This window comes from Cetorhinus maximus, chromosome 16 (genome assembly GCF_964194155.1).
Source record: "Cetorhinus maximus chromosome 16, sCetMax3.hap1.1, whole genome shotgun sequence".
Classification (NCBI taxonomy): Eukaryota; Metazoa; Chordata; class Chondrichthyes; order Lamniformes; family Cetorhinidae; genus Cetorhinus; species Cetorhinus maximus.
In genome coordinates, this window is record NC_135894.1 from 86,931,093 (window position 1) to 86,957,479 (window position 26,387).

Here is a 26,387-nt window from a genome sequence, read left to right on the forward strand (position 1 = left end):
ATAGTTGTAGAATAAATATAATGCATACAAGGCAATCAGGAAATCTTAGTGAAGACAAGCATTTTAATTGTTCTTTCACGGGGTATCAAAACTGATAAATATTGAGTTTGGGATCTTCAGCAATTGTAAAAAGTTGCCATTCGCTGTCTTGAGTATATTGATGTTGACACCATTAACAATAGCAGTGACACAAGCTAGTCACATGTTCTCTTTGTAATATCCACTTCAACTCCTCCCCTGCCACAAGCTGTTTAGCACAATGACAGTGTGACAGTGTGAGCTGCAGCTAGTAAAACAGCTGTCCAAATTAGGTCAATCTACCATCTTCTGACGCACTTCACAGTTAGTTCCTGTACTACTGTTCCATTCTCCGGTTCAGCTGCCACTTGCCTGCAGGAACTGTGCCAACTTTTACTGTGCCACCTGTACAAACACAATTTCATCCAAGCTATGCTGACACACCCAGTATGGTATTTTTCCTCTGTGCTTACCTAAATATTTTCAAGGGAGATTGGAGCATATTCCATCACATTCTTGACCTATTCTTTGTAGGTGGTCAAAAGGTCTGTTTACCCATTATAAAAATGAATTAACTTCACTTCATTTTCAGTACTTGAGTGTATTGCACCATCTTGAACAGGTCTCAACTTTTGATTTCTCGTCTCGAGTTAGCTCATATCAACAATGATAGGTTGTCACAATTTTCATCAGTACACCTTGCTCAGGTAATTAAGTGTCCCCTCCTTCCTAATCACTTTGCTAGAAAGCATAAGCATGCAGATGAGGAGTAAGGATAGGATGGCTTTGATGGTGATGCTGTCCACAGTCAAATAGCTTTGCACTAGTGGTAATGGCACTGAACAACTAGTTAAACCAATCTGGAATAAAAGCTAGTAGCTGTAACAGTTCACATGAAGCTGTCAAATTGCCATAAAAGGTTAAAGCATTTTCAGTGAAATATGTTGAGTTCTTGGGTTGATAAGTTGCAAGCAATATTCACACAAGTACTGGCTAATGACCATCTCCAGCAGTGTCTAAACCACCTCCTGTTGACTTCAATGACATTATCATTAGTCTCCCACTATCAACAATCTGGATATTGTTTTGTTTGATAGCACTCATGAAGTGTCTTGGGATATTTCACTATTATAAAAGGTGCTATATAACTGCAAGTTGTTGTCGGCCACCATTAACAAGCAACTCAACTGGACCAGCCACTTAAATGTCATGGCTACTGGAGAAAGTCAAAGGCAGGGTTTTCTGAGGCAAACTAGCTCACCTCCTGACTTACCCACCCTCCCCTACCTGTAAAGGTACAAATCAGGAGGATACTCTCCATTTTCCTGGGTGGGGCCAGATACAACAACTCAAGAAGCTCAACATAATCCAGTATAAAGCAGCATGTTGGATCAGCACTTCATATGCCAACATAAACATTTGCATTCTCCGCCACCAGCATACCGGGGCTGCAGTCTTTATCTACATTGTAGCAACTTGCCACAGCTTCTCTGGCAGCAAGTCCTGAACCCACAACCTTCACCACGCAGAGGGACTAGGACAACAGGTGCATGGGATCACCACCTCGAAGTTCCCTTCCAAGTCACAATCATCTCTATTTGGACATTGGTCATCATTCCCTCATCAAAATCCTGGCACTCCGTCCCTAAACAACATTGTAGGAGCACATAGGGCCAACAGCCTTCCCTGGGGTGATTTAACGTCTAAATTATTTTTATGACCAAGAATAAAAGTACATCAGGCATTCATCAGGAAATTGATTTATTTCAAAAATATATTGAAACCACAACCGTTTATACAAAAACATCAATATTTATTACAAATTCATATCACTGTACAGGAAATTACACAGTTTGCATCATTCACAAAACCTCCACAAAGTTTTGCAAAATATTTTCACGGCTTGTTTCATTTTTCAACAATTGTCAAATTTGGTGCAGATAACCAGCTGCAACATCAGCCCTTCTGGAGGTGCCTTATAATTTATATATAAAATTAATCCCCTTGTACCTAACCCAAAATAAAAACTGGAATGCCAAGACAGTTTCATTTTCTTTGGATTCATAACAACCGGTAGGCTAATTGGTTTTTCTCCTTTTGGTCAGGTGATTTAATTTCCCTCCCCTCCCCTCCCCCCCCCACTCTTTTTTCATGATGAGATGTGGGCATCACTGGCAAGGCCAGAATTTGTTGCCCATCCCCAGATGCCCCTGAATTGCAGAGGGCAGTTATTGCTATGGACCTGGACCAGGTAAGGATGGCAGATTTCCTTCTCTGTGAAGGACATGAGTGAACCAGATGACAATCAATGATAATAAGCGTGACCATGAAACTAAGATTATATTTCTACTCCAGATTTATTAGAATAGTTTAAATTCCATCAGCTACTATGGTGGGATTTGAAACCATGCCACCGGACCATTAGCCCGGCCTTCTAGATTGCCAGTCCAGTGAGATTAGCACTACACCACTGTCTCTCCTCAAAATTCTGCATATTCATCAGAGGCCCACATAAACCTGTAACTGGGTTGAGGCATTCCAGGGTAAGATTCAAACTTCCTTACGTTGTAATTATTAACAGCGCGAAAAACTTGATTAAAATGAAAGACCGGTTCCATTAAATGAGCATCTAGCTCCTGGAACCTGTCTCAATCCATGACCCAGTCATACATAAGTTGATTCAATCAATTTTCCATTGAATAATCAACAGAATTACGAAAGGCTCGAGTGCCGAGATACCAAAAATATTTGCTGCATACCCAGAAGCCATACAAATAATATATACACATATATATTTTACAAAAGCTTTACAATACAGTAAATTAAAAAATAATTAGTGGCGGAATCTCTCCCCAGTATATCGCTGTAAAAAGACTGCACTCTTTATTGCCTTCTGAAATCATTGCATTTGTTCAACCCTCTCACTTGAGCCTCTCCAGCAGTCTTTCACAATGCCTTAACCTTGGCAGCTAAAAGAATGATAGCTAAGTGATAGGAAACAGCTGCCAGAGCCATTTTTATAAAGCTGTTAAATTATATTGCAATATTTAAATTAAAAAAAAATAGCCATCAATTTAATGCATCTACTAAAATGACAATCTTTTAGATAAGCACTAATTCTTGGAACAGTCAGCACAATGGATGACAACAGATGGAAACTTTTGGTTTTACAGGCTGCAGATGTGATTATGACTGCAATGGATTAATCAGTGTACTGCATGTTAAAATATTTCCTGATAGTTGCTAAGGAACAGTTTAACATTTCCATGTTTTGTTCAGCAGACATTGGCCTTTGGTCTCTGAGGAACAATTTGGATTTACCAAATAAATATAAAGAAATGAGAACTCCAGTGTAGACTGTAGCTGATATTTTCAAAGACCCGACTATCTTACGGAGCTCTGGCAACTTATATCTACATTCTTAATCCATTTCTTAACAAAGGAAATTGAGCTGTTTCATGTGGCAGATAAATATTAACTAGCTAGAGATGAAAGACATTGCTGAACAAAGAACAGTGTTGTTCTTGTGGGAATGAGCCTTGCTTTCAAACAAAACACTCCTATTTTATGGCAACACCTTTGGTCCGAAACTATAATAGCACAACTTTAACTTATGCCATGTTAAACCAGTTCTTGCTGATACTAGACATATTGAGTCCTCATACAGGCTTTTCAACATAAGGATGAAAGAAAACCTTTTTTTAATAAAAAAAATCAGGCAATTTGTAATCAGAAGGAAAAACACATGGCTGCACTGAATTGATGTAACAGATCAGTACTTCCGCGTCTCTACCCAGGTAAGTAGTAAGTGTATTAGAAAGGTTTTCATCGCCAGTTGTTATTTTTGCCAAAACTAGGCAAAAAGGAAGATGCCTCCGTGCCATCGTTCCTCCCTGTAGAACCAACACATCTCCCACCATATCAGACCAGTCCACAGATGAAATCATTTGACCACCTGCCAGTCACTTTCTCACCGCTAGGGAAGTTACACAAAAAAAAAAGCGGCTACCCAGGCACAGCAAACACATCAATCCTCTGTGTCTGGCTGGACTCCGAGCATGGCGTGAAGTTCCTCTGCTGTGTATCCCAACAGATTGTGAAGGTCGCAGACGAAACGGTAGACGTATCTTTTGCCGGATGTCTTATGGATGATGTTCTTGTCGTAGTAATAGCGCAGCCCTCGGCTCAACTTCTCATAGTTCATCTTGGGTTTGTTCTTGCGCTTGCCCCATCGCCGAGCAACCTAGGACCCAGCAAGAAAGTAAAAAGGTGTTAGCATTCAGGATTACTGCTGCAGCAAAACTGCAGATCAGCACTGTGGGGAATACAGTAACTGTGTTAATACACTCAAAACTGAAATGTAATTTGGCATTATACAGTGAGATTTTGACTGTGCAACATGAACTATATCAGTTACCTTGGATTCTCCCCTCACATTCTTATATACAGTATCTAATTCCTCCAAGTCTCCCTGCACTAACCATCATTCTTTGACCAAGGGAGTGAGCAGCAGGTATTTCAGGCCATGTCAATGTTGCCCTTGTCCTGAGCACTAGTCTACCCCTCCTCTCCACTGAAGCACCTCGTCTCATTTGCTGCCTCCCCAAGATAGTTCAACTGTGATCGTGCTCATTGGTGCCAAGGATCACTGAATGAGGGCACACCTTCTACTCTTATGAGGGATGCCTCATAAGAATTTCAGATCGGGTAGACATCACTGCCATTCACATTATGACTTAAGAAGTCTGATATTCCCAAGTAGCCAACTTAATTCAATAGGCATCAACATCTCATTCAGATGTTCCCTACTGAAGAACTCAATTCTTCGAGGTTAGTATGTACTGGGATTTCAGCCTTTTTAATTATTAACTGTTTGTGAAATTTCAAATCAAATATTCAATCTTGTTAAATATTAAAAACAGTGAAGTTCAATACACTTTTGAAATGTTTCACATCCTTATTTTTGAGTAAATTAATTAAGTGGTATCTTCATAGTTGGAAACTTTCACCTTATCTGAGAATAGCCAGGATCTGTCAAATGAACAGTGCTTGCGTAGCTCTGTTAAGTGTTACTAATGTGAACCCCAACTCCTTTTCACAGACTCAATCTGATAATTGAGGAGATTCTTACTTCATCAGGGTCAGTCAGTTTAAACTCCCATCCATCCCCAGTCCAGCTGATAAACGCCTGACAGGATTTATCTGTCAGTAATTCCAAGAGGAACTGCCAAAGTTGAATGGGTCCACTTCCTGCAAAAATAAAGTTTAAAAAATTAAAAATGAAAATACAAACTGGTGTTGAAGCCTTCCGAATGCCTTAGATCTGGACCTGGAACACAGATTGTTTTTTTTTTGGCCAAAGGTCATACGGCATTCAATTCTCATGGCCAGGCATAAAAAAAAACTTTGCAAACACTCAAAAATCATGCATCCTAATGAGAAAAATATGCGGTTTCTCAACTTAAGCATTTTATTCTGAAGAAACAGTTGGAAAATTACAGTTTCTCACAATATTGTCATCCATTCATGGCTAACCATGAAAATCAAAACAAGTAAAATGGCTGACCCCTAAATTGGAATTGTCATTCTTGGCAATCGATTGTAAAATACTTACTGCCTTAGTCTTATTTGATGAGTCAGCACTGCAACCTAGATTAAAGCTCTTAGCCTACACAATACTTTTTTTTTTTGCTGTTTGGGAAATTTGATTATGACTAAGTCACAAGCAGTGCAGGAAGAGTGCCTCTGTCTCGGGGCTGAAAAATTGTATTGTTACATGTTGAATCTCTCCAGAAAACCTCACCATCATGTACTTATGAACAGGTCAGGTGATATAGCAATTTTTTCCCTTTGGTTTCCTCCACTCCCCTCCCTCCAGCTCTTGCTCTAGTGCACTTTCCATGGGTGCAGGTAGCCCCCAATTCTTTTGCAAGTGCCCAATCTTCGTATGTGAACTTGGACTATTAATTTTGTTAACTCTAAAGGACAGCATCACAGCCCTGTCAGATTCCCTCTTCATCTGAAGTCCATCAACACACGCTAGGCAACAAGCCTCAATGGACAGCAACAAGTGGTGGATGACTTTTGACTTTTTTAATCCCCTAGAGGAGCCACGGTCATTTATAACACCTGTACTGAGTTCAGCTAACTCAGCACGGACAAGTGAACCTCAGGCCTTTTAATCTACATAGCTTATTTTCACAAAGGGTAGGGCATTCTCCCCCATTTAACGAAGATAGAGATCTTCCTTTAAAAGTCAGACAATCTAACCAGGTAACATTTAACACCAGATTTCTTTTAATGAATTTGTTTGACTTTTGAAGAACAGATGAGAGTTAAATACAGATATATTTTTCCTTTTTTGATTGAAAGAATCCCTTACCTGTGAATCCAGCCAGCACTGCTGCCGGGATGACTGGTTTCCCTTGTTCCAGTGGCTCTTTTCTATCTTGGATGTAATCTTTGAATGAGATATTTGGTTTGTTTGGACAGAGGGGCTGGGTCCAATCGTCATCACAACTATCCTGCGAAGGAACGCGCTGCATGTCACACAAAGATGACTGACTGTTCCAGGATTTCAACAGTGGACCTGTACTTTCGAAGCTGTCAATGCTTTCAAGCGATCCTTGCTTCCTGGTTTCAACTGACCAAATAAAATGAAAGGGGGACAATGGTAAGGTTGGAAGAGTACACAAAGGAACAGTATCTTATTCCTGTCTTTCTTTATATAACTCTAGCTTCTCACTATACATTGCGCTTTAGCTCAATTGTGTTTCTTTTGCTGCCTCATTCCATTAAAAAAAAATTTGGTTTGGAGTGTGGCTTAGCCTGTGAAACCACAGACAACATTTTAAACTCACTCAAACCCATTCACTTAAGAGTCAAAGTCAGGTCCATATAGTAAGGCCAATAGTTGACCCCCTCCACCCCAGTCCATCCGATATTGGGTATTTTGATTTTCAACCTCATTCCTTAAGTTCCTCTCTCACACTTACCCTGGTCAATTATGCCAACGTGCAAAGTGTTGGCATTTATCCGCTTTGGCTGCATGTAGTAGCTGCTCACTTCCACATTATCCAACTGTGGGTTAGGAAGAATCGGGAAGCCTTGGTTCAGTTTGAGAAAATCATGTTTACTTAAATCTGATGAGATCTGACAAAGCTCTGACAGGAAACTTCCAGTGAAATCAGAGAGCTGCCCTCCACACTGGGGCTGACTGGAACGGAGTTCTGAAAGTATATTTAAAAAAAAAATCATCATCATCAGGTTCATTATTCAAATCACCTCCTCCATTTACTCTGACTGGGATCCAGTCAATAAGAACCAAAGCTTTTATTTATCACTTCAAATTTTAAATTGTGGTTGCTACTAGAGCCAGTATTATCTGGAGTTATTTGAGGTTCGATAGTGACCATCACCACTTGGCTCCTGTATATCTCACATTGGATGCGGTTTTCATACTCCCCCAGCTTCATTCTTCCTGTAACTGAATGGACATCAGTGAAGCCAAATCAACTAACCACTCCACGGAAAGTTGGATTAACACTATCTGCATTGACCTCATGCCCATCAAACCTGGAGTCAGGGTCGAAGCAGAAAACCCCCGATTTTCTCATCAAGGATAATGTGAAAACTGGCTTGGCTCAAAATTTCCAAGTAATAAGACTAAATTATTCCTGTTTTTTTAAAAAAAGATAATCAGAGTTTATTTCAGGCCAAACCTAAACAAACTGGTTAAATTTGCATTAATCTTGAACTGATGTATTGCCAAATATTGACAAACTAATCTAAATGTTTTGAAAAGTGTCTGCTTATTTCAGACCTCAAAAAAGTCAGTAATTCCTAGTTTTTTTTTTAAATGGCTTTTATCTAGCTTGACCCTGTCTAAAGAAGAGCCAAGCTAGAAAAAAACTCCTTACAGCAACAGTAATTTGATACCGATTGGTCTCAGAATGTGCCTATTTAGACCAAGGGGGGAGTTTTGAGGTGACAGAGGTCTTGGGCAGTGGCTGGAGAGCCAGTGAGACCCCCACATCACCTCCTTTAGCAAAGGCCCACCAATCAGGCAGTTGAGAGGTCACCAGCTGATGTTCCACGACATCAGGACCCCAGGGACAGTGAGTCACGCCTGCCGACCAATCAGAAGCTGGCAGCTCCTTTGCTCAGCAATGCCTTTGGGGAGGTGGTCGCTACTGCCAGAATGACACCCACTGGAGGCCCAGGCTCGGAGAACAATCCAGGCCAGAGATAACCGATGGCTGGAAGGGTATCGCAGAAGGGGAGGGGGAGGTTAATGGTATGGTCAGCAGCAAGGGCAAGGAGGTGACTCTATGTGGGCCACCCCTACCTGATGCCGGGTCCATCAATTAGACACCGAGTGCCTTTAAGCATGGGACCTCACCCCTGGGAGACCACAAACAACCCATAGGTTTGCTTGTCGTGTTCCCCTGCCTGCCTGCTGCTGGTTGAATGGCAGTGGTGAAAGGAGACGACCCTCAAGTGTGAAATTTATGCCCAATTAAGGGCCTCATTTGGCAACAGGGTTGGAAGGCTGTTATATATTTAATCAGGGTGGAGGTGGGGCATTATATGAAAGTTATTATATGAAAAGATGTACGACAGACCATATGAGGGCGACTATGTACTGTTCACATGTTGTACCTTCCATGTTTGGCCGGTTTTCATGGGGCTTCTTCGGTTCAAGGTGGCAGCTCACTACTACCTTTTCAAGGGCAATAAAGGATGGGCTGGACTAACTAGCAATGCCCACATCCCATAAACGTATTTTAAAAAGTCTCTTTCCAAAGTTACCGAGTAGGAAAATCCCTGAGGAAATTTATCTTCTCCTCCTTCATGACCTTACAATCAGGACCGGATTAACATCTGCATTCCCCGATCTAACTACCCCCACCCTCAAACCCTACTCTAACTGAAGGCTGTTCTGGGTTTTGACTTCTTGACTGTACTGCCACAGGGTTAAAAAAAAAACACAACTAGTATTTTAATTTAAAATAGAAGTACAATTAGAGCTGCATGATGTTATTTTGTTAATGGGATGTTTTGGCAGGGTTGCTTGTGATGCCCTACGCTTGGATGATCTGTGAAAATGCAACCATCAACATCTGGGAACTTTGTACCAAAAATTTGTGAATAATCAGTTGCAGAAAAAAGTTGCAAAAAAGAACTGCATTTTCACAGAATGTCAAAAGTTTTTGAAAAAGAAAAGGGGAAGGATCTTAGTAGACGATGAAATCAAATAGCTCATAAAAAAGAGCGGCTATTTGTGGCTGTCAGATTTTGCCCCAGCGATATTAAATGGAACCTATTAGCATGGAATTGGGTTATTCAGCCCACCAGGATATTGTCAGAGTATACCGTGATAAATGGATTTGAAAAAGACGTACCAAATGAATTATTGTCCACCCAATGGGAGTTTACATTGATGAGAGAGGAAGTTCCCAGATAGTTCAGCTGTGGCGCTTCCTGGCAATCTAAGAATGATAAAGAGGAATCCAAATTAATTACTTCTTATAAATAATATTAAAAAAAAATTGCTTTAAAATACTTCAGAATGAAAACATGGAGGGTTGACTGGTTCCAGGCCTCTCTTCCATAGATTAGATCATGTCTGCTTGACACCTATCTCTGACAAACTATGTGAGATCAGGAACCCTGCACGTGGAAAATCACAGGCACAGCCGGCATGCTACCACTCTGCAGACATACAATGGAATGGTGCACAAATCCAGAATGGGAGGGTAGGAATTAGACAGGCCTTGAGACATTTTGGAATCGGCAGTTTCATTTAGTCTTAGAACCTTTCACTCCTCTGCAACAGAGAAGCTCTCTTGATGTGTCTATGGCCAGGGGGGTGGGGGAATCACAAACACTAACAAGAAATAATGGGTTGCTCTGGCTTATTATTCCATTCAATTGAAAGCTTGTACATATGGGCCCTGCCGCAGCTTCTCTCCCCCCGGCAGATGTGACGAGCCATTTAAAGTCTCTATTCAGTTTGGCGGGACCATAATGTCCAGCTGGGCCGGAGGGGCCATAAAATCCTGGCTATGGTGTGAAAGATAAAAAGGCTTTTGACACCCATATTCAAAAATCACTTGTCATAGTCTGTTTAGCTGTAGTTAAAGGCTGAGACAGTTAGATGGGATTAATATTAAATCCAATTCACCAGATCATTCTTATTCAGCATTGTTCAGGACAGGTCAGTGAAGTGAATTATTCCTCTCGCTTCTTCCAATACAGTTTAGAGTGGTAGGCTGTCAATCTGAGTAGTAAAGGTTCTACATTAAATGGGTTTGGGTACTCTCGATCCAGTTCTTGGCTGTTGTAGACTAAAGCCAATTCATTACACTAAAAAGCAGCGTCAAGGGTGATTGCTATGAGAAGCAGAAAGCAGATCACACCGATTCACTGTGATATCCTCGAGTTTGCAGGCAGGCGAGATTGTTAAAGCAGTAGTGAGAGGAGATTTATTCTACACCTGCTGTACTGAACAAACCATTACCAGCATCCCTAAACATCAATTACCTTGGACATGAAACCCCCTGATAGCCTAGCCAGTCAGCAACTGAATCGCACTAATTAAAAAAAAGAGGCCCAAACTTTGATCACAGGGGTGTGTTAAAATTTGCTGATCTCTACCAAGACCATTGCACAGGTTCTAAAAATTGGCCTCTGGGTTAGAGAGGGGAGAGGAGGGTGGGAAAAACAAATTGGCCACATTGCTATCCAGGGATGATTGCTGGAGGGGCAAGTATGGGTAAGGCTGAATGAGGACAGTTGTGGTGCACACTGAAATTGAATAACCATACCAACATTAAATGTGAAGATTCACACCAACATCAGTTGGGTGAGTTACTGGCGGGCAACAGATGGTCTTGGAACAATACTGAGGCCACGAGAGAAAGTCATGGGAGGAAATTGGTGGAGAAAATAAAAGAGACTCATTCATGAATGCTTGTAAATATTATGGAGATTGACCTATCAAGAGGTGTCTCATTAATTAGGGCCACTTGTTTCATGCTTTTAAAGCAAGTATTTCTGAACACTGCTATACCTTTCATTAGCTGTTCCAAGTGCTCCCAAAGAATGTCTCCAATGAAATCAGGTGCCAGCTCCAGAAAACGTTCCTTCCCAAGGCTACAGAGTACCTGGCCGGTCATGTAGAATTTTTGGAAATTGACATTCTCCAGACTGAACTCATTCACAGCCCAGTGTAGCCACTGATTGACATGCTGCTCAGTCCAAACACGAGGGTCTGGAAAGAAATCAAAAATGTTAAAACTGGTCACAAAATCTGACTTAAGACATGCTGATGTTTATTGTATAGTTTCCCCAAGACAGAATGCTTGGGTCACACTTATGCTCAGATCAAGGTTTCTGTGAGGTGGGAGTGCCTGGATGAAGACATTTAGAATCTATACATGGATCATGCACGTGGTAACCTTCACTTAAAAAGGAAGGATCTTCGTTGTATCCAAAAAAAGTTAAATTATCTTAATCCAAGATCATTCTTCCTAACTCCCCTGAAGGTGGAGAGTCTGACCATGCCTGCATTAGGTGGTATATCAGGCAGCAGCTCAGGTAAATTGCCCAAATGTTCATTACTTATGGGTGGGCGTAGCTGAATCTGGGACTCGCCCAACTCTTTGCAGCAGATCTCACAATGCAACAGTCAGGGGTCTTTACCTTGGCTCAGTATTATCCTCCCTAGAGGAGCTGACACCAGTTGCTGTACCCAGATCTCCAGCCTGGCTAATTTAGCCTAGACCATGGATTGAGCTTGTGTTCCTTCTAGTCCGCCTGCCTCTTTTGTGCAGTAGGTGTTGCATTTAACCCAAGTCACTTACTGTGGGTCATTTTTAAATTTTTATGGCTCATGGTTTTAAGTGCATGTTGCAGTTTGATGCAGTTTGCAGGTGATGTTTAGAGTCTACATTGGATTTGAACTGCTTTCTCCAATCTCAAAATATTTTCCATTTATTGCAATCACCATCCACGTCACTCCAGTGAACAGTGGTCAAGGGAGAGAGCTTCTTTGAGAGAGAAACGTAAATACAGAGAGTGTTTTCAGGTTGATTACCTTTTGGGATGCTAAGACGACATCTTTCTTTGACAAAGCCACTAAAGCTTTCCTTCAGAGCCTGGCTCATGACTGCTTTGCTACCAGGCGTTAGGAGTGGAACCTCATTAGTTCCAACATCTGCAGCCAAGAGAGGAAAAAAAAGAGCAGTGAGAAATAATTCTTCTACCACGAGTAAAACTTCCTTCAAAGTTCCCTATTCTAATCTTCCTCTCTAATAAATCCTTCTCAAGACAAATCTTGTGGCAGTGACAAAAGAAGATGGTGTTCTATGAATCTCCAGTGCCATATTCCAACACCTAATTATTCAGCTTAACTGACATTCTAGATAGTTCAGCCTGACCTCAAATAAATCTGTACAATGTCAAGGCAGATGTTTAAGATAGTTGCAATTCCACATTCCACACACTAGTTATAAAATGTCTCAGAATACCTTGCTATTATCAAGAAATATTACAAGATTTGGCTTATGGGGAAATATTGGCAGCAGATGTGATCTCTGCACATTTATTGCATTTGAGGGTGCAGCTGAGAGCTGAGATTCATAAACCTCTTATTGTTCAGTCACCAAGCATCAATAAATTTTCCTAACTGTTCTGAAGAAGTCATATTCGACTTGAAATGTTAACTCTTTCTCTCTGCACAGATGCTGCCAGAGCTGCTGAGTACTTCTAGCACTTTGCTTTTATTTCCCATTTGCAGCATTCACAGTATTTTGCATTACTTTTGCTGAGAGAGCAGTATTAAATTTGGAAGGTGTCACAACAGAAGGAAACTCAAAGAATCTCTAGTTAATATGCTTTTCTAGTGGCTAAAGCTGAATGGATTAATGTAATACTAACTTTGTCAATGCTTTACAATAACCTACTGTTGCTCATGGAATGGGACAAAAATGCACTAAAATGGCATTTTAATGCTTCTGGAAATAGCACTTAGAAAGCAGTTACAAGACAAAATGGGAGATTATAAAACATTGGATTGTTAAAAAATAAGTTATAAAACTAATACTTGTAACCAGAATTCAGTGCGTCATTCTGGTGATAACAAATTTAATATTTAAATATGGATGTGTCCTAGTTAATAGACATTTTACCGTATAAAAAGGAGGACATGCCAGTTGGAACCTCTTGCACACTCTGTTCTTCATCTAAATGTGACAGTAATCCATCGAGCCCAGTAGACTCATATATGTCAAACGCAGACTGGCGCTGAAATAAAAATAAATAATTAAACTTACATAAAATCTAGCAACTATTGTTTGTAAACTAAGGCTATGACCAGATATTTTTATGCCCCATATCTGAATGAGTATCTAATTGACAAATTATACATAATTGGTATTGCTTTTAAATTAGGGATGGGACATCATACACGACCCTGATTTGGTATGTATCACCTTTCTGTCAATGTTGCTAGGTAAAAATCCTGGGATTCCACATTATGAAAATACTACCACCATAAACACTGCCTCATTTGAAGGTGGCAGCCAGCCAGCACCGCCTTCATAGATCAACTAAGGATGGACAATAAATGTGGTCTTATTAATGTAGCCATATGCCAAGAACAAATATATAAAATACCTTTCACTGGAAGTCTGAGGTGTAAAGTGATGGTTCTTCAGACTCTTGTCACAGTCTACAGAATACTTCAACTTGGACATATATTCTACACCAGTGAATTGAACTAACTGTCCAAAAATATATAGTGACACTACTGAAGCTCATTGGCTTGGGATTCTCAAACAGGACTTTTAGACATTGCAAAACAATTGTCAGATGTGTAGCAATAAGAAAAATGCATTGCCCGTTCATTCTGCTTACTATGTCCATCCCAATTTCAACAATCTTCTTAGATTTAACCTGTTTCACAATATTTCTAACACAGTGAAGGAGAATCAAATGGTTACATTGGAGCTGCCACTATATTCAATGTTTGTCTCATTGAGGTAAAAGATAGTAGTGCTGGAAATGGAATAGTTCCCGCATCATCAAGCACTTCCAAGTCAAGTTAAACACAGTCAGATGTAGACTAACGGTCCCTCAACCCTACCCAACCATGTTATTTCAATCCAATCTCCATAAAGCATCCTCTACTTCACTACAGGTGACATTTTATCATCCTGTGGTCTTACTAAAGGTCATCTTTAGCCAATTAGCCAAAATGAAGACTAGTTTTGCAATATGGTACCACACCCTCTTAAGAACTGGTTTTGTACTACTTGAGCCAATTTCACATAACAAAATTTAAACACAGTCACTGGAGAGTTATAATCTTTAACCCATTATTATGAACTGGATTTGAACCTGGTCCCTTAACAGAAATGAAAAATACAATGACGGAATTAGAGGGTAAATTGAAGAAAAAAACAAATCAAATGTTGGACAAGACTAAACAGTAACAAAACATGTAAACTATTCCACAGGAATGAGCATTCTTCTGTCTCATTGTATATCAGCAACATGTCCTTGGAAAGATGGCTAGGTTCCAATTTATCAACAGGCTGAGTGCCTATTTTGCAATGGTCACATAAGAGTCTGGCGTTATCTCCAATCATGCTAGTCTGTACTAATGAAAACACACCTACGCATTAGGTAAACTGGAAAGCCAAGTATGGTACGCGTTAAACATTTACACGCTTACTCATTCAGTAACGCCTGCCGATCATAATTGGGGAAGGTTTTTTTTCACTTCAGTTTGATCAAAGAAAATGTGTGCGCACTGTGGAATGGGATAGCATGTAGAATGGTAAATGTCACACATCATAAGCTGCTCTGATCTAGAATGCAAAGAGCGGTGGAAGCAGATTCAATATTAACTTTCAAAAAGAAATTGAATATTCACTTGAAAATTTTTTTTAAAAGGGGCTAGATAGAAAAAGAGCTGGGGAGTGGGATTAATTGGATAGATCTTTCAAAAAGTCGGCACAGGCTTGACATGCTAATTGGCCTCCTTCTGTGCCATATGGTTCTGTGAAAATAGAACAAAATACAAAGTGAAAAGTGCTCATGAATCCAGATCATAGTTTAAATTGCTTCCTTTGGGAGTGAATTAGAATAAAATTATCTTCAGCTATTAAATAATATGGGAACTTGCAGCACATACGATAAAACTGAACTGGGCTGCTGTATTCATCACCTTAACCCACCAGGTGAGAGTGATGTTCCACACTGATATGAAAAGCAAAGCAAGTTGTTTGCTTTACAAACAACACTCATTCTTTTCTGGTCATAAGATGCCGAACTTTACAAATGCTATTCCAGCACTAAAACAAAGCAGGGAAAGTGTTTTAAAAAAACTGAATGGTAATTTTTAAACCGACATTTGCAACACGTCCCAACTTTAGAAGTCACCACAGATGGGCCTGCAGACATTTCCTTCTGAAAATTGAATTAGATTAGTTTCCCCTCAATATCACCGGGGAACTGCATTTCACATCTGCACTGGCCCATTCTCTTATGTGGGTTTGCAAGCTGAAGGTGTAGCTGGCTCACAAAACATGCACAGGCAGCAACACAGTCACCAGAACTTGAAAGGCTTACTTTAACTTCAAAAGAACATATCACAGAGGTAGTTTCAGTTTTGTCATATTAAACCTTACCTTAAGTACTCCTCGGGTCTCCAAAGCCACAGGGGCTTCCTGATCCCTCAAATAATCACACATGTTGATCTGTGGGAGACAAGAAGGAAAGACAATTAAACTGACTGAAACAAACATTGTCCCCTCAGAAATGAGAATGAGCTGCATTTTTGGTTATACCATATTAATTCATGTTGAAGGTAGAAAAAGGTTACTTAATATAAAGTGTAGTTCTTTGTCGATCAACTCTCTGCTCTTTCTTGGAAAGCCAAAGCCAAGATTTTATCAGCATCTAACCTGTCTAATATGTTTTTCCTTTGATTGGCTGTTTATCTTGACAAGGGCAGGCAGTGGCATAGTGGTATTGTCACCAGGCTAATAACTCAGAAACCCAGGGTAATGTTCCGAGGACCTGGATTTGAATCCCATCATGGCAGATAGTGGAGTTTGTATTCAATAAAAAAAAACCTGGAATTACAATTCTAATGATGACCACGAAACCATTATTGTAAAAACCCATCTGGTTCACTACTGTCTTTTAGGGAAGGAAATCTGCTGCCCTTACCTGGTCTGGCCTACATGCCCTCTGAAATGGCCTAGCAAGTGACACCCACATCTCATGAATAAAAAAGCATGAGCTGCACCAGGCAGTGTAACATTTTATTTTTTTTGCACCTGGGTGATTGTACTAGGTATATATGAATCAGAGGGCACAGGATTGTGGCAATGCTTGTGAATACTGGCTGGAACCCAAAACACTACAGTATTAAAAGCTGCCTTGGGCTATGACTCACATATACACAAGGCGAGTTCATGGTGTCTGGTCAAAATAATAGCCAACTTATCTAGGAATAAAATTATGAAGAATCAGACTACCATCAATATGCTTTCCCTTGGTGGATGAGCAGCTTGTTGTTATTAATCAGCTGAAATTTTTGGGCTAGCACAGCACAATTTTAGTTTGACTCATACTTTACTTTTCAATTATTGGCTACTAAAACCAATATTTCAAAGTTGAGGAGCAAATTTTTTTGCAGATTTTCATGTGGGGCCTTGTCCAGAACTACCTTTATAGTCTTAAAAAAGATGAGAAAATCTCCATGAAATAATTTCTATAGAAATTTGACTTTGCTGTAAGCAAATCATTCTACATTGCCATCTTCCTCACTACGTGCATACTGTCCTGGAATGAATGCTTGCTATCTCATTCCCCCAATATCTCAAATTGGAACTCCTTACTTTTCCTGGTCGTCCTTCCCTGTTATAACTGGCAGATATCTAAAAACCCAGCTCTTGCTTTACTTAATATTACTTCTCCATTTAACCATCTTGTTAACCATCTTGCTCTTTACAACCTCGGTCTGGACTCTTCAGGTTCTTCCTATAGTCACATACAAATAATAGTGCTACTACATTGAATGGCAGGTAATAGTATGAAAATTAATTTGCACAACAAAGAATTGATTAGCTAATCAAAGAAAACTAATACACAAGTATTTAGGGACCATTTACTGCCAATTTACCAGCATCAAGCTTCACAAATCTTATAGCATAGAAGGTGGCCCATTGGGTCTGTGCCTGCTCTTTGACAGGGCTATCCAATTAGCCCCACTTCCCTGCTCTTTCCCAATGTCAACACAAAATTTTCATTTTCCAGTATATATCCAATTTGCTTTTGAAAGTTACTTTTGAATTTGTTTCCACTATTATTTCAGGTAGTGAATTCAGATCATAATCTATGGTAAAAACATTATTCCTTCATGTTACCTCTTGTCTTTGAAATGTCTATTATTATTTTACAGAGAATTTACAGCACGGAAACAGGCTATTTGGCCTAACTGGTGTATGCTGGTGGTTGTGCTCCACATGAACTTCTTCAACTAACCACCCCAGTATATCCTTCTATTCCTTACTCCGTCATGTACTGATCTAGCTCCCCTAGGAATGCATTCTTACTGTAACAAAACACTTTGTAAAAACAACAGTTACGAACATAGGGTGTATACAGGCAATGCACAAGAGGATATGTGGAGGGCAGAAGGCGAGGGGAGTGGGGGATCAGCTCCAGGTACACATGTAACAGATTTTACTGATTATTTTTGTGGACTGAAGCACACATGAAAACTTTCCAGATACTAAATGGTCCATCTTTCGAGACTGCATGCTTTGAGGGAAGGCAGTCCAACTGATGTATTGTACATATTCCATTTCTACTTTCAACATTATTGAAAGGAAATAGCCAAAACTCCAGGAATCTCATATCCGTAATTTGACATTTAATATATAAAATTTATAGGGACGTATCCCATTCATTTCCAGAATGATGGTATTAGCAATGTAGAATGATGCTTCCTTAACTATCCAGCAGAGCATGTCTCAGATTCTATGATCAGCTTATCCCTTTGCTTCAGGTGCACCACCGAGGGGGAAATATATTATCTGAAACCCAGAATGGTTGAGGTGTAAATAATGTTATTGTTCAGATTTATATGACTCATAGTCTACTTGTCAGGGTATCACAAGTTCATTGACGGTGACAAATTGAATAAATACCCCCAACTCAACAATCACAACTGTCAAGCAATTACTCCGATTCATTTTTAATACAGCTGAAAGGGGAAGAGAAGTAGGGGGAGGTGCAGGGGGTCAACAATTTAATAGATTACTTGTGAAGTCCACTTCCACGGTTACTTTGAAAGAAAGTTCTAGCAGGATTACTCTTTAACAGTGTGTGCAGGACCCCACCCACTGCTTCTGATGGTTTTATCTGATAAAAAAAGGTATATGAAGCAAAACGAACCTTCAAAGAGTAGCAAGTGGAAATTAGTTAATGCATAAAGATAAAAGCAAAAAAACTGCGGATGCTGGAAATCCAAAAACAAAAATACCTGGAAAAACTCAGCAGGTCTGACAGCATCTGCGGAGAGGAACACATTTAACGTTTCGTGTCCGTATGACCCTTCAACAGAAATAAGGAAAATTTATTTCTGTTGAAGAGTCACATGGACTCGAAACGTTAACTGTGTTCCTCTCCGCAGATGCTGTCAGACCTGCTGAGTTTTTCCAGGTATTTTTGTTTTTGTTTTAGTTAATGCATAGGTGGTTTATCAGTGATACTTGAGTGTTTATTTAGAATTCTCTGACATGTTATATAATCTTTCAGATAGGCACATATTAGCCAGTTTATCTCCCAATTGTTCTAAGCAAACTTTTTTTTCTAGATTCAGCAAAGCCCTCATGGCTAAAGCAGATCTTTTTAAACAGTAACATAGTAAGTACATGGGGTAAATTGAAGAATCTCGTTACAAGGCCTGTCATGATCCAGGTATGTCCAGGAAGGCACTAATATAGCAACAGTTTTATTTGCCAGCCTTGGTCGAGTGATAGTATTCTTGCCTTTCACTCTGAAAGTCATAGGTTCAACCCAACTCCAGAGACCTGAGCACAAATCCACACCAACATTTCAATGCAATATAGTAAGTACTAAACTGTTGGAGATGCCATCTTTGAGAAATTAAACTGCTCTCTCAGATGAATGTTAAAGCTCTGTTTTGGAAAAAAAAGGGTCTCCGCTCAAACCTGGCCAATATGCAACTCTCAACCATCATTTCCCCCTCATCTGTGGAACATGCAGTGTGCAAACTGCCTCCCACTTTACTTCAACAGCAATTGTACTTCAGGTGCACTTAATAGGGTGTAAAGTATTTTTGGACACCCTGGGGCCATGAAAGGAGTTAGAAATGAACAAAAGAATGAATTTGCATTTTATATAATGCAACTCCTTTTTGCACACCAGCTCTGGATCAACTAATTCAAGATGCACATACTTTTCTTGTTGTCACACCTACTCGTCGCTATTAAAATGTATGGATCAACCCACACAATACTCAAGGACCAAAAGGCTTACATTGACATTACAAAAACAGAAATACCTGGAAAAACTCAGCAGGTCTGGCAGCATCGGCGGAGAAGAGCAAAGTTGACGTTTCGAGTCCTCATGACCCTTCAACAGAACTAAGTAGAAATTGGAAAGGGCTGAAATATAAGCTGGTTTAAGGGGTGGGGGGGTTGTTGGGATAAGCAAACAGTGATAGGAGATTCCCCCCCCCCCCCCCCCCCCTTAAACCAGCTTATATTTCACCCCTTTCCTATTTCTACTTAGTTCTGTTGAAGGGTCATGAGGACTCGAAACGTCAACTTTGCTCTTCTCCGCCGATGCTGCCAGACCTGCTGAGTTTTTCCAGGTAATTCTGTTTTTGTTTTGGATTTCCAGCATCCGCAGTTTTTTGTTTTTATTACATTGACATTACCCTGACTTCATTTCGCTATTTCTATTTATTCACATAAAAATATAAAAAGTGAGAAATAATTCAAGTTGTTCTATTAGTGCTTACACCAAAGGCTCTGCAAACAAACATTCCAAAGCATTTTCACGAAACCGTTTTACAGCATTATGGTAAACCACATGTACACTCATCCAGAACTCCATACAAAATGCATAGGCGACATTGTTCACATTTCTGCTGCTTGAAACTTCCCGCATGACCAAAAGTATACTCGTCCTCCATTCAGTAATCCATCGCAATCTCTCAAAATATACGAGGTTCAAGCCTGGATTTAGACTGCAGCCTACTGTAGACTCAAACCGGTCTGAGATAGCCTCCTGGAGGAGATAAACACATCTCAGGCCTTGGGTGCACAGGGGGAAAAAAGTCTTCGGAGTTTGCATCTTTACAAACCCCAATTTGTCAGTTCAACTTTAAATCAGCATTTAAATCAGTGATTTCCAGCACACGGTAACAAAGCCTATTTGAGTCCAGGTCTTTGCGCTTTCAAGACCTCCATTGTACAGTGCGATGCTTTCACACTGTTACTAACAGATACTGGCAGTGTTAAAATCTCCCCTACTTTCACGGGGAGAGATCACCTATTAACCACAGACGGGTTAATATGCAGTGGTCGTGCTGCACCCGACGCCACGTTAAAGCCACTCGGGATATCAAACTTTTATGTTGGGCCAGAATGCTGCAAGACCTGTAAAATACTAAAAGCAACAACTTAAGATAACCGCCTCCTTCATGGCGGAAAAAGAAACTATTTTCTTTTCACAATGTTTAAACTGGAATGTACTCCACCCTCCCTGAATAACAAGAGAGATCGCTCAGCTCACAGACTCCACTGGACACACAGCTATAGTTAAAACTCAGAATGGTGTACTTACTGTAACTCCTTCCCTGCGTTAAGTTTGTGTATTTCACGGTCCGCGGGGACGGTGGGTTAAAATCCAGTAACGCCCTTCCCACAGCGAGTGAGTTTGATAGATCCGTGGGTGTGAGAGAGAGAGAGAAGAAAGGCTAATCCGAATATCAAATACACATGAAGTTCTGTAGGATTTCACCGTAAAATCCCCCAACTTTAATGAGATCACACACTTAACAATCTGCTTAGCGAATATCAGAGCCTCGCCTTTTTACATCAATTCCCACAACTTCTCTTGTCCCCGCAGGTTTCTCCTTATTGGACGGAGTCAATGTAGGAGGAGCCGCCAACCTAGTCATCACCAAACAAGGTTATCTCGCCAGGCTGGTTGGGCTTTCTGCTGTTGCCCCGTGAGATTCAGATTCCTTGTTTTGCACCGAATAGTCATCGCCATGAATCAAGCTGCTTGCCATAAACTGAAGACTACACTTGGTCAATTTTCAACACAGTTGCCAAATTGACCCACTTGAGCTGTGCATATTTTGTGTGACAGCGATATATAAAATATATTGTACAACACAGAGGAGACCTTTCAAACCATCGTGCTCCGACTGAGGGACTCAAGCAGTCTTACACCCCTGTTCTTTCCACATAGCCCTGTACTTTTCCCAGCTGGTATTTATCTAATTGTCTTTTGAAAGTTACTATTTAATTTGCTTCCACCGCCCTTTCAGGCAGTGCGTGTCAGGTCACAACTCACTACATCTAAAAAAAATCTAATTTCCCCTTTTGTTCTTTTGCTGATTACTTTAAGTCTATGTCCTCTGATTACTGACCTACCTCCCAGTGCAGAAGGTTGCTTCCTATATACTCTCTCAAAACCCCTCATAATTTTGAAAACCTTTATTAAATTTCCCCACAGCTTTCTCTGTTCTAAGGACAACTGCCCACCTTCTCTAGTCTTTCCATATTACAGAAGTCCCTCATCGTTGATACTGATCTAGCATATCCCCTCTGCAGCCTCTTCAAACCCCTGATGTCCTTTCTAAATTACAGTGTCCCAAATTGGACACAGTACTCCAGTCAAAGCTTAACCTGATGGCGGCAGCAGTCCGCCTTGTAAGACGAGGGGTTGTGTCATGGTGGTCAACGCTGTGTCAAGCATCACCTGGTGTGACTCAGGAACTATACCCTCGCATGGCAGTTTGTTGCAGAGGAAGACAGTGGGCTGAGAAGGTGCATGATTCACTAGCCTCTGCTTTTGCTTTGCCCTCTTTCAGCCAGCAGGGCTTTTTGCTTCTGTTTGCCTCTTCCAGTGCCCCAGCCAGCCTCCGGAGTTTACGTCTGTCAGCGACTGTCTCCCTGCTGTCCGTGTCAATGTCCGTCATCTTCATACCTCGTTTGCAGGTGTCCTTGTAGTGGAGGTATGGACACCTAGGAGACCATAGCCTATGGCCACTTCACTATACAGAAGGTCTTTGAGTATATGGCTACCATCCATCCAATGAACATGGCCAAATCAGCCCAGGCATCGTTGGCTTAGCAGTGAACGTATACTGATGGAATTAATACACTCCAGGACCTCTAACCTTGTCCTGCCAAGTGATTCCGAGGATACATCTGACACAGCGAAAGTGGAAACTGTTCAGCCTTTCCTCCTGCCTAGCATATGTTGTCCAGGTCTCACTGCTGTAGAGGAGTGTGCTGAGGCCACAGGCATGATAGAGTTCAGTTTGGTATTCTCAGTCAGGTTGCTGTTGTTCCACACTCTCTTACTCAGGTTGGACATAACAGCTGCAGCTTTTGTGATGCATGTGTTGATTTCAGTATCAAGTGACTGATTGCTGGTGATCGTAGAGCCGAGATATGTGAAGCTCTCAACAATCTCCGGTGTCACATTGTCAATGCTGATAGATGGCAGTATGGCAACATTTTGGACAATGAGATTTGTCTTCCTGATGCTGATGGTGAAAACAAACACTTTACAGGCATGAGAGAGTCTGTCCATTTGCCGCTGAAGGTGGTTCTCAGTCTGGAATGTTAGTGCAGCCATCGTCAGCGTAGAGCAACTCCCTAATGGGGACCTAGCGCACATTTATCGTGGATTTCAGGTGAGCAAGGCTGAACAGCTTTTCATCAGTTCTGGTATGTAAGTAGACACGATCTGTAGATGACCTGAAGGTAAACGCCAGCAGCAAAGAGAAGAATATGCCAAAGAGTGTCTGTGCCATAGTGTTTGCATCACGCACATAATGAGGCACGATGCCATCCCTCCAAGAGACACAGAAAAGTTTGTGCAGATGCTGCAGGAGTGCCAGTTTCCTGTACTTGATCAGTTCAGGCAGTATGGCATCAGCACCTGGAGCTTTGCCCATGGCAAGTGAGTCAAGAGCTTTGCTAAACTCCCTCACTGTCTTGTTCAATGTCCAGCTCTGCCATGACTGGCATGTTTTCTATGGTTAGACACCTAGCTCTAGATGTCCAAGATGAGCTGCCTTGGTAACAATGTTCTCTCTAGAATACAACTCAGGGTGGTATTCCGCCCATCTCTCCAATGCTGTCGCAGATAGTTTCCCCTGCTTTTGATTTCAATGGATCCATCTTCTTTACTAGTGGACCTATCACCTTTTTGATCCCCTCATACAGGCCCTTAGAATTCCCTGTGTCAAAGGACATCTAAATATTCTTTCAAAATTGTAACCAGTAGTCATTGACACACCACTTGGCAGTCTGTGGGACTTTAAGCAGCTCTTAGTGCATTCAAAGTTTTCTCACTTGGACCTCTCTTGTAATTAATGAAAACCGACCACTTGGCTTCAATGACAGGTTTCATCACAGTCGTGTTAGACTCGGACAAGTCAGCATTCTTTTAGTCTTGCTTGCACATGTTGAGTGTGTGGTATTGTAGATGGTACCTTGAAGTATGTCCCATTTCGCTTCTGCGCTCTGGGGAATGCCAATCGAGTTGAGGAATTAACCAGTGGTTTATAAAGGTTTCATATAACTTCCTTGCTTTTGTATGGCCTGGATATTAACACAGAGGTGGGATCTGAGCCCAAGATGGGTGGGGTTGGGGGGGCGGGGTGGGAGATGGAGGAGTAGAAATTGCACAGGCGGAACTTGTAAGAAAATTTAGCAGCTCAGAATGTCTGATTTCAACATGGTTACCTAACTATAATTTTACTTCCTGGTTTTGGATCTCTGGGCTGCATTAGTGGGTGTAATGTGTAATGTCAAATCTAAACACCAGCATTAAAAGACCAATGCAACAGTGAAATTTGCAGTAGCTCGAAGGTTTTGGAAGTAAATATTGAGATTTATTCTTCATGGATTCAGGACAAGAAAAGGTAGCACAGAGATGTAATGATGCTTCCCTATGGATAATACTGGGTGCAGTCAGGAGCAGGAGAGAGATCATTTACCCCAGCAATGAAAGGAAGAAACCTGTTGGTCTCACCAATAAAGTGAGGTTGGAGGTAATGCAGGAGGTAAACAGCAGGAGTTTTTTTTTCCCATTTCTGGAACTGGAAGCAGTTTAATGACCTCACCAAGTCAGGAAAAGTGAATTCAGTTGCTGCTTCAGATGCATCCTGTGGTGTTCAATGGCTACCCTTCCCACCTCCCACTTCATCTTGCTAAGTGTGCTCTATCACGTCATTCTTCACAACTAAGTGTCAAAAGAATCCATCCTTCACTTCTTATACACTTCCTCACCTCCCCATTTATCCATCCACCACTGTCACTCATCCCAGTCTTTGTGCAATTGGATGCAACTGCCTAATGGTCACCTTCACCAAATAAGTGACTTACAGTTATACATTGGCTTGGGCTTGTTCATTCAACACATGTCGGAGAAGAGGGTGTAAACAGCAAGGGAGAGGACTGAAAGTTGGCTGCCCCAAATTGTGCAGCTGACAGATGCAGAGGAGGAGGCCATGGAGATAAGTGGCACCTCTGCATCCCTAATAATTGGAGGGAGAGAGACTGGGAACTCACAGATGCCTGGTGACAGAATTTAAACATTTATTTCACAATTCACTAAGCTATGAGAAGCCTGAGTATGCTGATTGGCAAGATTGTTAATTTGAATTTATATCTACTTCTTCTGCCTTCCAGACCATTCACACGTGGCATACCAATCTGCCAACATACCTGATGATGATTCCTCAGTGACCTCATTCGTACCCAGGGTGCATTGTCACAGGATGTGCAACTACACAAAATACAGGTACTTCAATGAATCCAGTTAGATAGTGAGTTTGGTTTTCACCTGGTGATTCACAATCCAAAAGAGAGTACAAGCAGGCACTGGTGGCAGGGACTGATGTAGAGAGTCCATGTTAGTAGGGTGGGTGTGATGTGCAATTCTCCCCAAGCTCTGCTGAGCTGGACACAGATGTTGGATATCTATTGTTGAGGAAGAGACTTCTATGTGCGCATCAGCAACTTAGCCAGGTGGTGACACATGTGCCATGCACACCCTCTGCAATAGCTTCACTCAAATCAGTCCCACTTCTCACCCATTGTCACTCCACCCCCCTCAGCCAGTACCGATCTCTCAGTGACCAAGGTGTAGGTGAAACGGTCTTTGGCGGGGCCCTCAAAGGTTCCAAATCCCAGACAACGTAGGTGAATGGCAGGGATCATGGGCAGCCTGCCTCTACCACTGCTGAAGCCGCCATACAGGATGCCCCCCATTAGAAATGTGAGAGAAATCAATTGTAATTCACCAAGTGGGTGTTTGACAAAATGTTGTGTTATGAAGTTTTCTTTTTTATATATAACAGCATATAAAATGTATTGATGTGCAACACTTCCTGGGCTTACCCAATAATGTTTGCCCACGCACCCTTTCAGTTGTTTCATGATGAATTTGAGTAAAGGATGAGACCCACTGGGGAAGGTGAAATGGGTGTATTCTTGGTTGAAGGGCTGTGGTGTGGAGGGGAATGGTGGGGGTGGGTTTTGTGAGTGGGAATGTGGGGGTGGGTTTTGTTGGAGGGGGATGGTGGTGGTGGGTTGTGTGGGGAGTGGATGATGGGGGTGGGTTGTGGGGGGGTGGATGGTGGGAGCGGGTTGTAGGGGGGATGGTTGGGGTGGCTTGTGGGGGGGAGAATGGTGGGGGTAGGTTGTGGTGGGGGTGGGTTGTAGGGGGGGAATGGTGGGGGTAGATTGTGAGGGGAATGGTGGGTGTGGGTTGTGGGGGGGTTGGGGGTAGTGGGCTGAAGGGGGGTGGGTTGTAGGGAGGGTGGGTTGTGGGGGGGAATGGTGGAGGTGTGATGTGGGGGGGAATGGTAGGGGTGGGTTGTGGTGGAGATGGGTTGTTGGGGGGAATGGTGGAGGTAGGTTGTGGGGGGGATGGGGGATGGGTTGTGGTGGGGGAGAATGGTGGGGGTAGGTTGTGGGTGAGGTGGGTTGTGGGGGGGAATGGTGAAGGTGGGTTGTGGTGGAGGTGGGTTGTGGGAGGGAATGGTGAAGGTGGGTTGTGAGGGG

General features: G+C 41.6%; 1 protein-coding gene across 1 annotated transcript; it reads right to left on the bottom strand.

The window, feature by feature from the left end:
• Window positions 1–1,762: 1,762 nt before the first annotated feature.
• Window positions 1,763–20,128, bottom strand: ets2 (v-ets avian erythroblastosis virus E26 oncogene homolog 2). Its single transcript, XM_078560281.1, has 10 exons — window positions 20,090–20,128; window positions 15,717–15,785; window positions 13,212–13,326; window positions 12,119–12,238; window positions 11,093–11,293; window positions 9,423–9,509; window positions 7,014–7,247; window positions 6,401–6,661; window positions 5,150–5,268; window positions 1,763–4,261 (listed from the first exon to the last, which is right to left on the bottom strand). Exons 1-10 carry the CDS (start codon window positions 20,111–20,113, stop codon window positions 4,046–4,048), a joined length of 1,446 nt encoding a protein of 481 aa, XP_078416407.1. The 5' UTR covers window positions 20,114–20,128; the 3' UTR covers window positions 1,763–4,045.
• Between the last annotated feature and the right edge of the window lie 6,259 nt (window positions 20,129–26,387).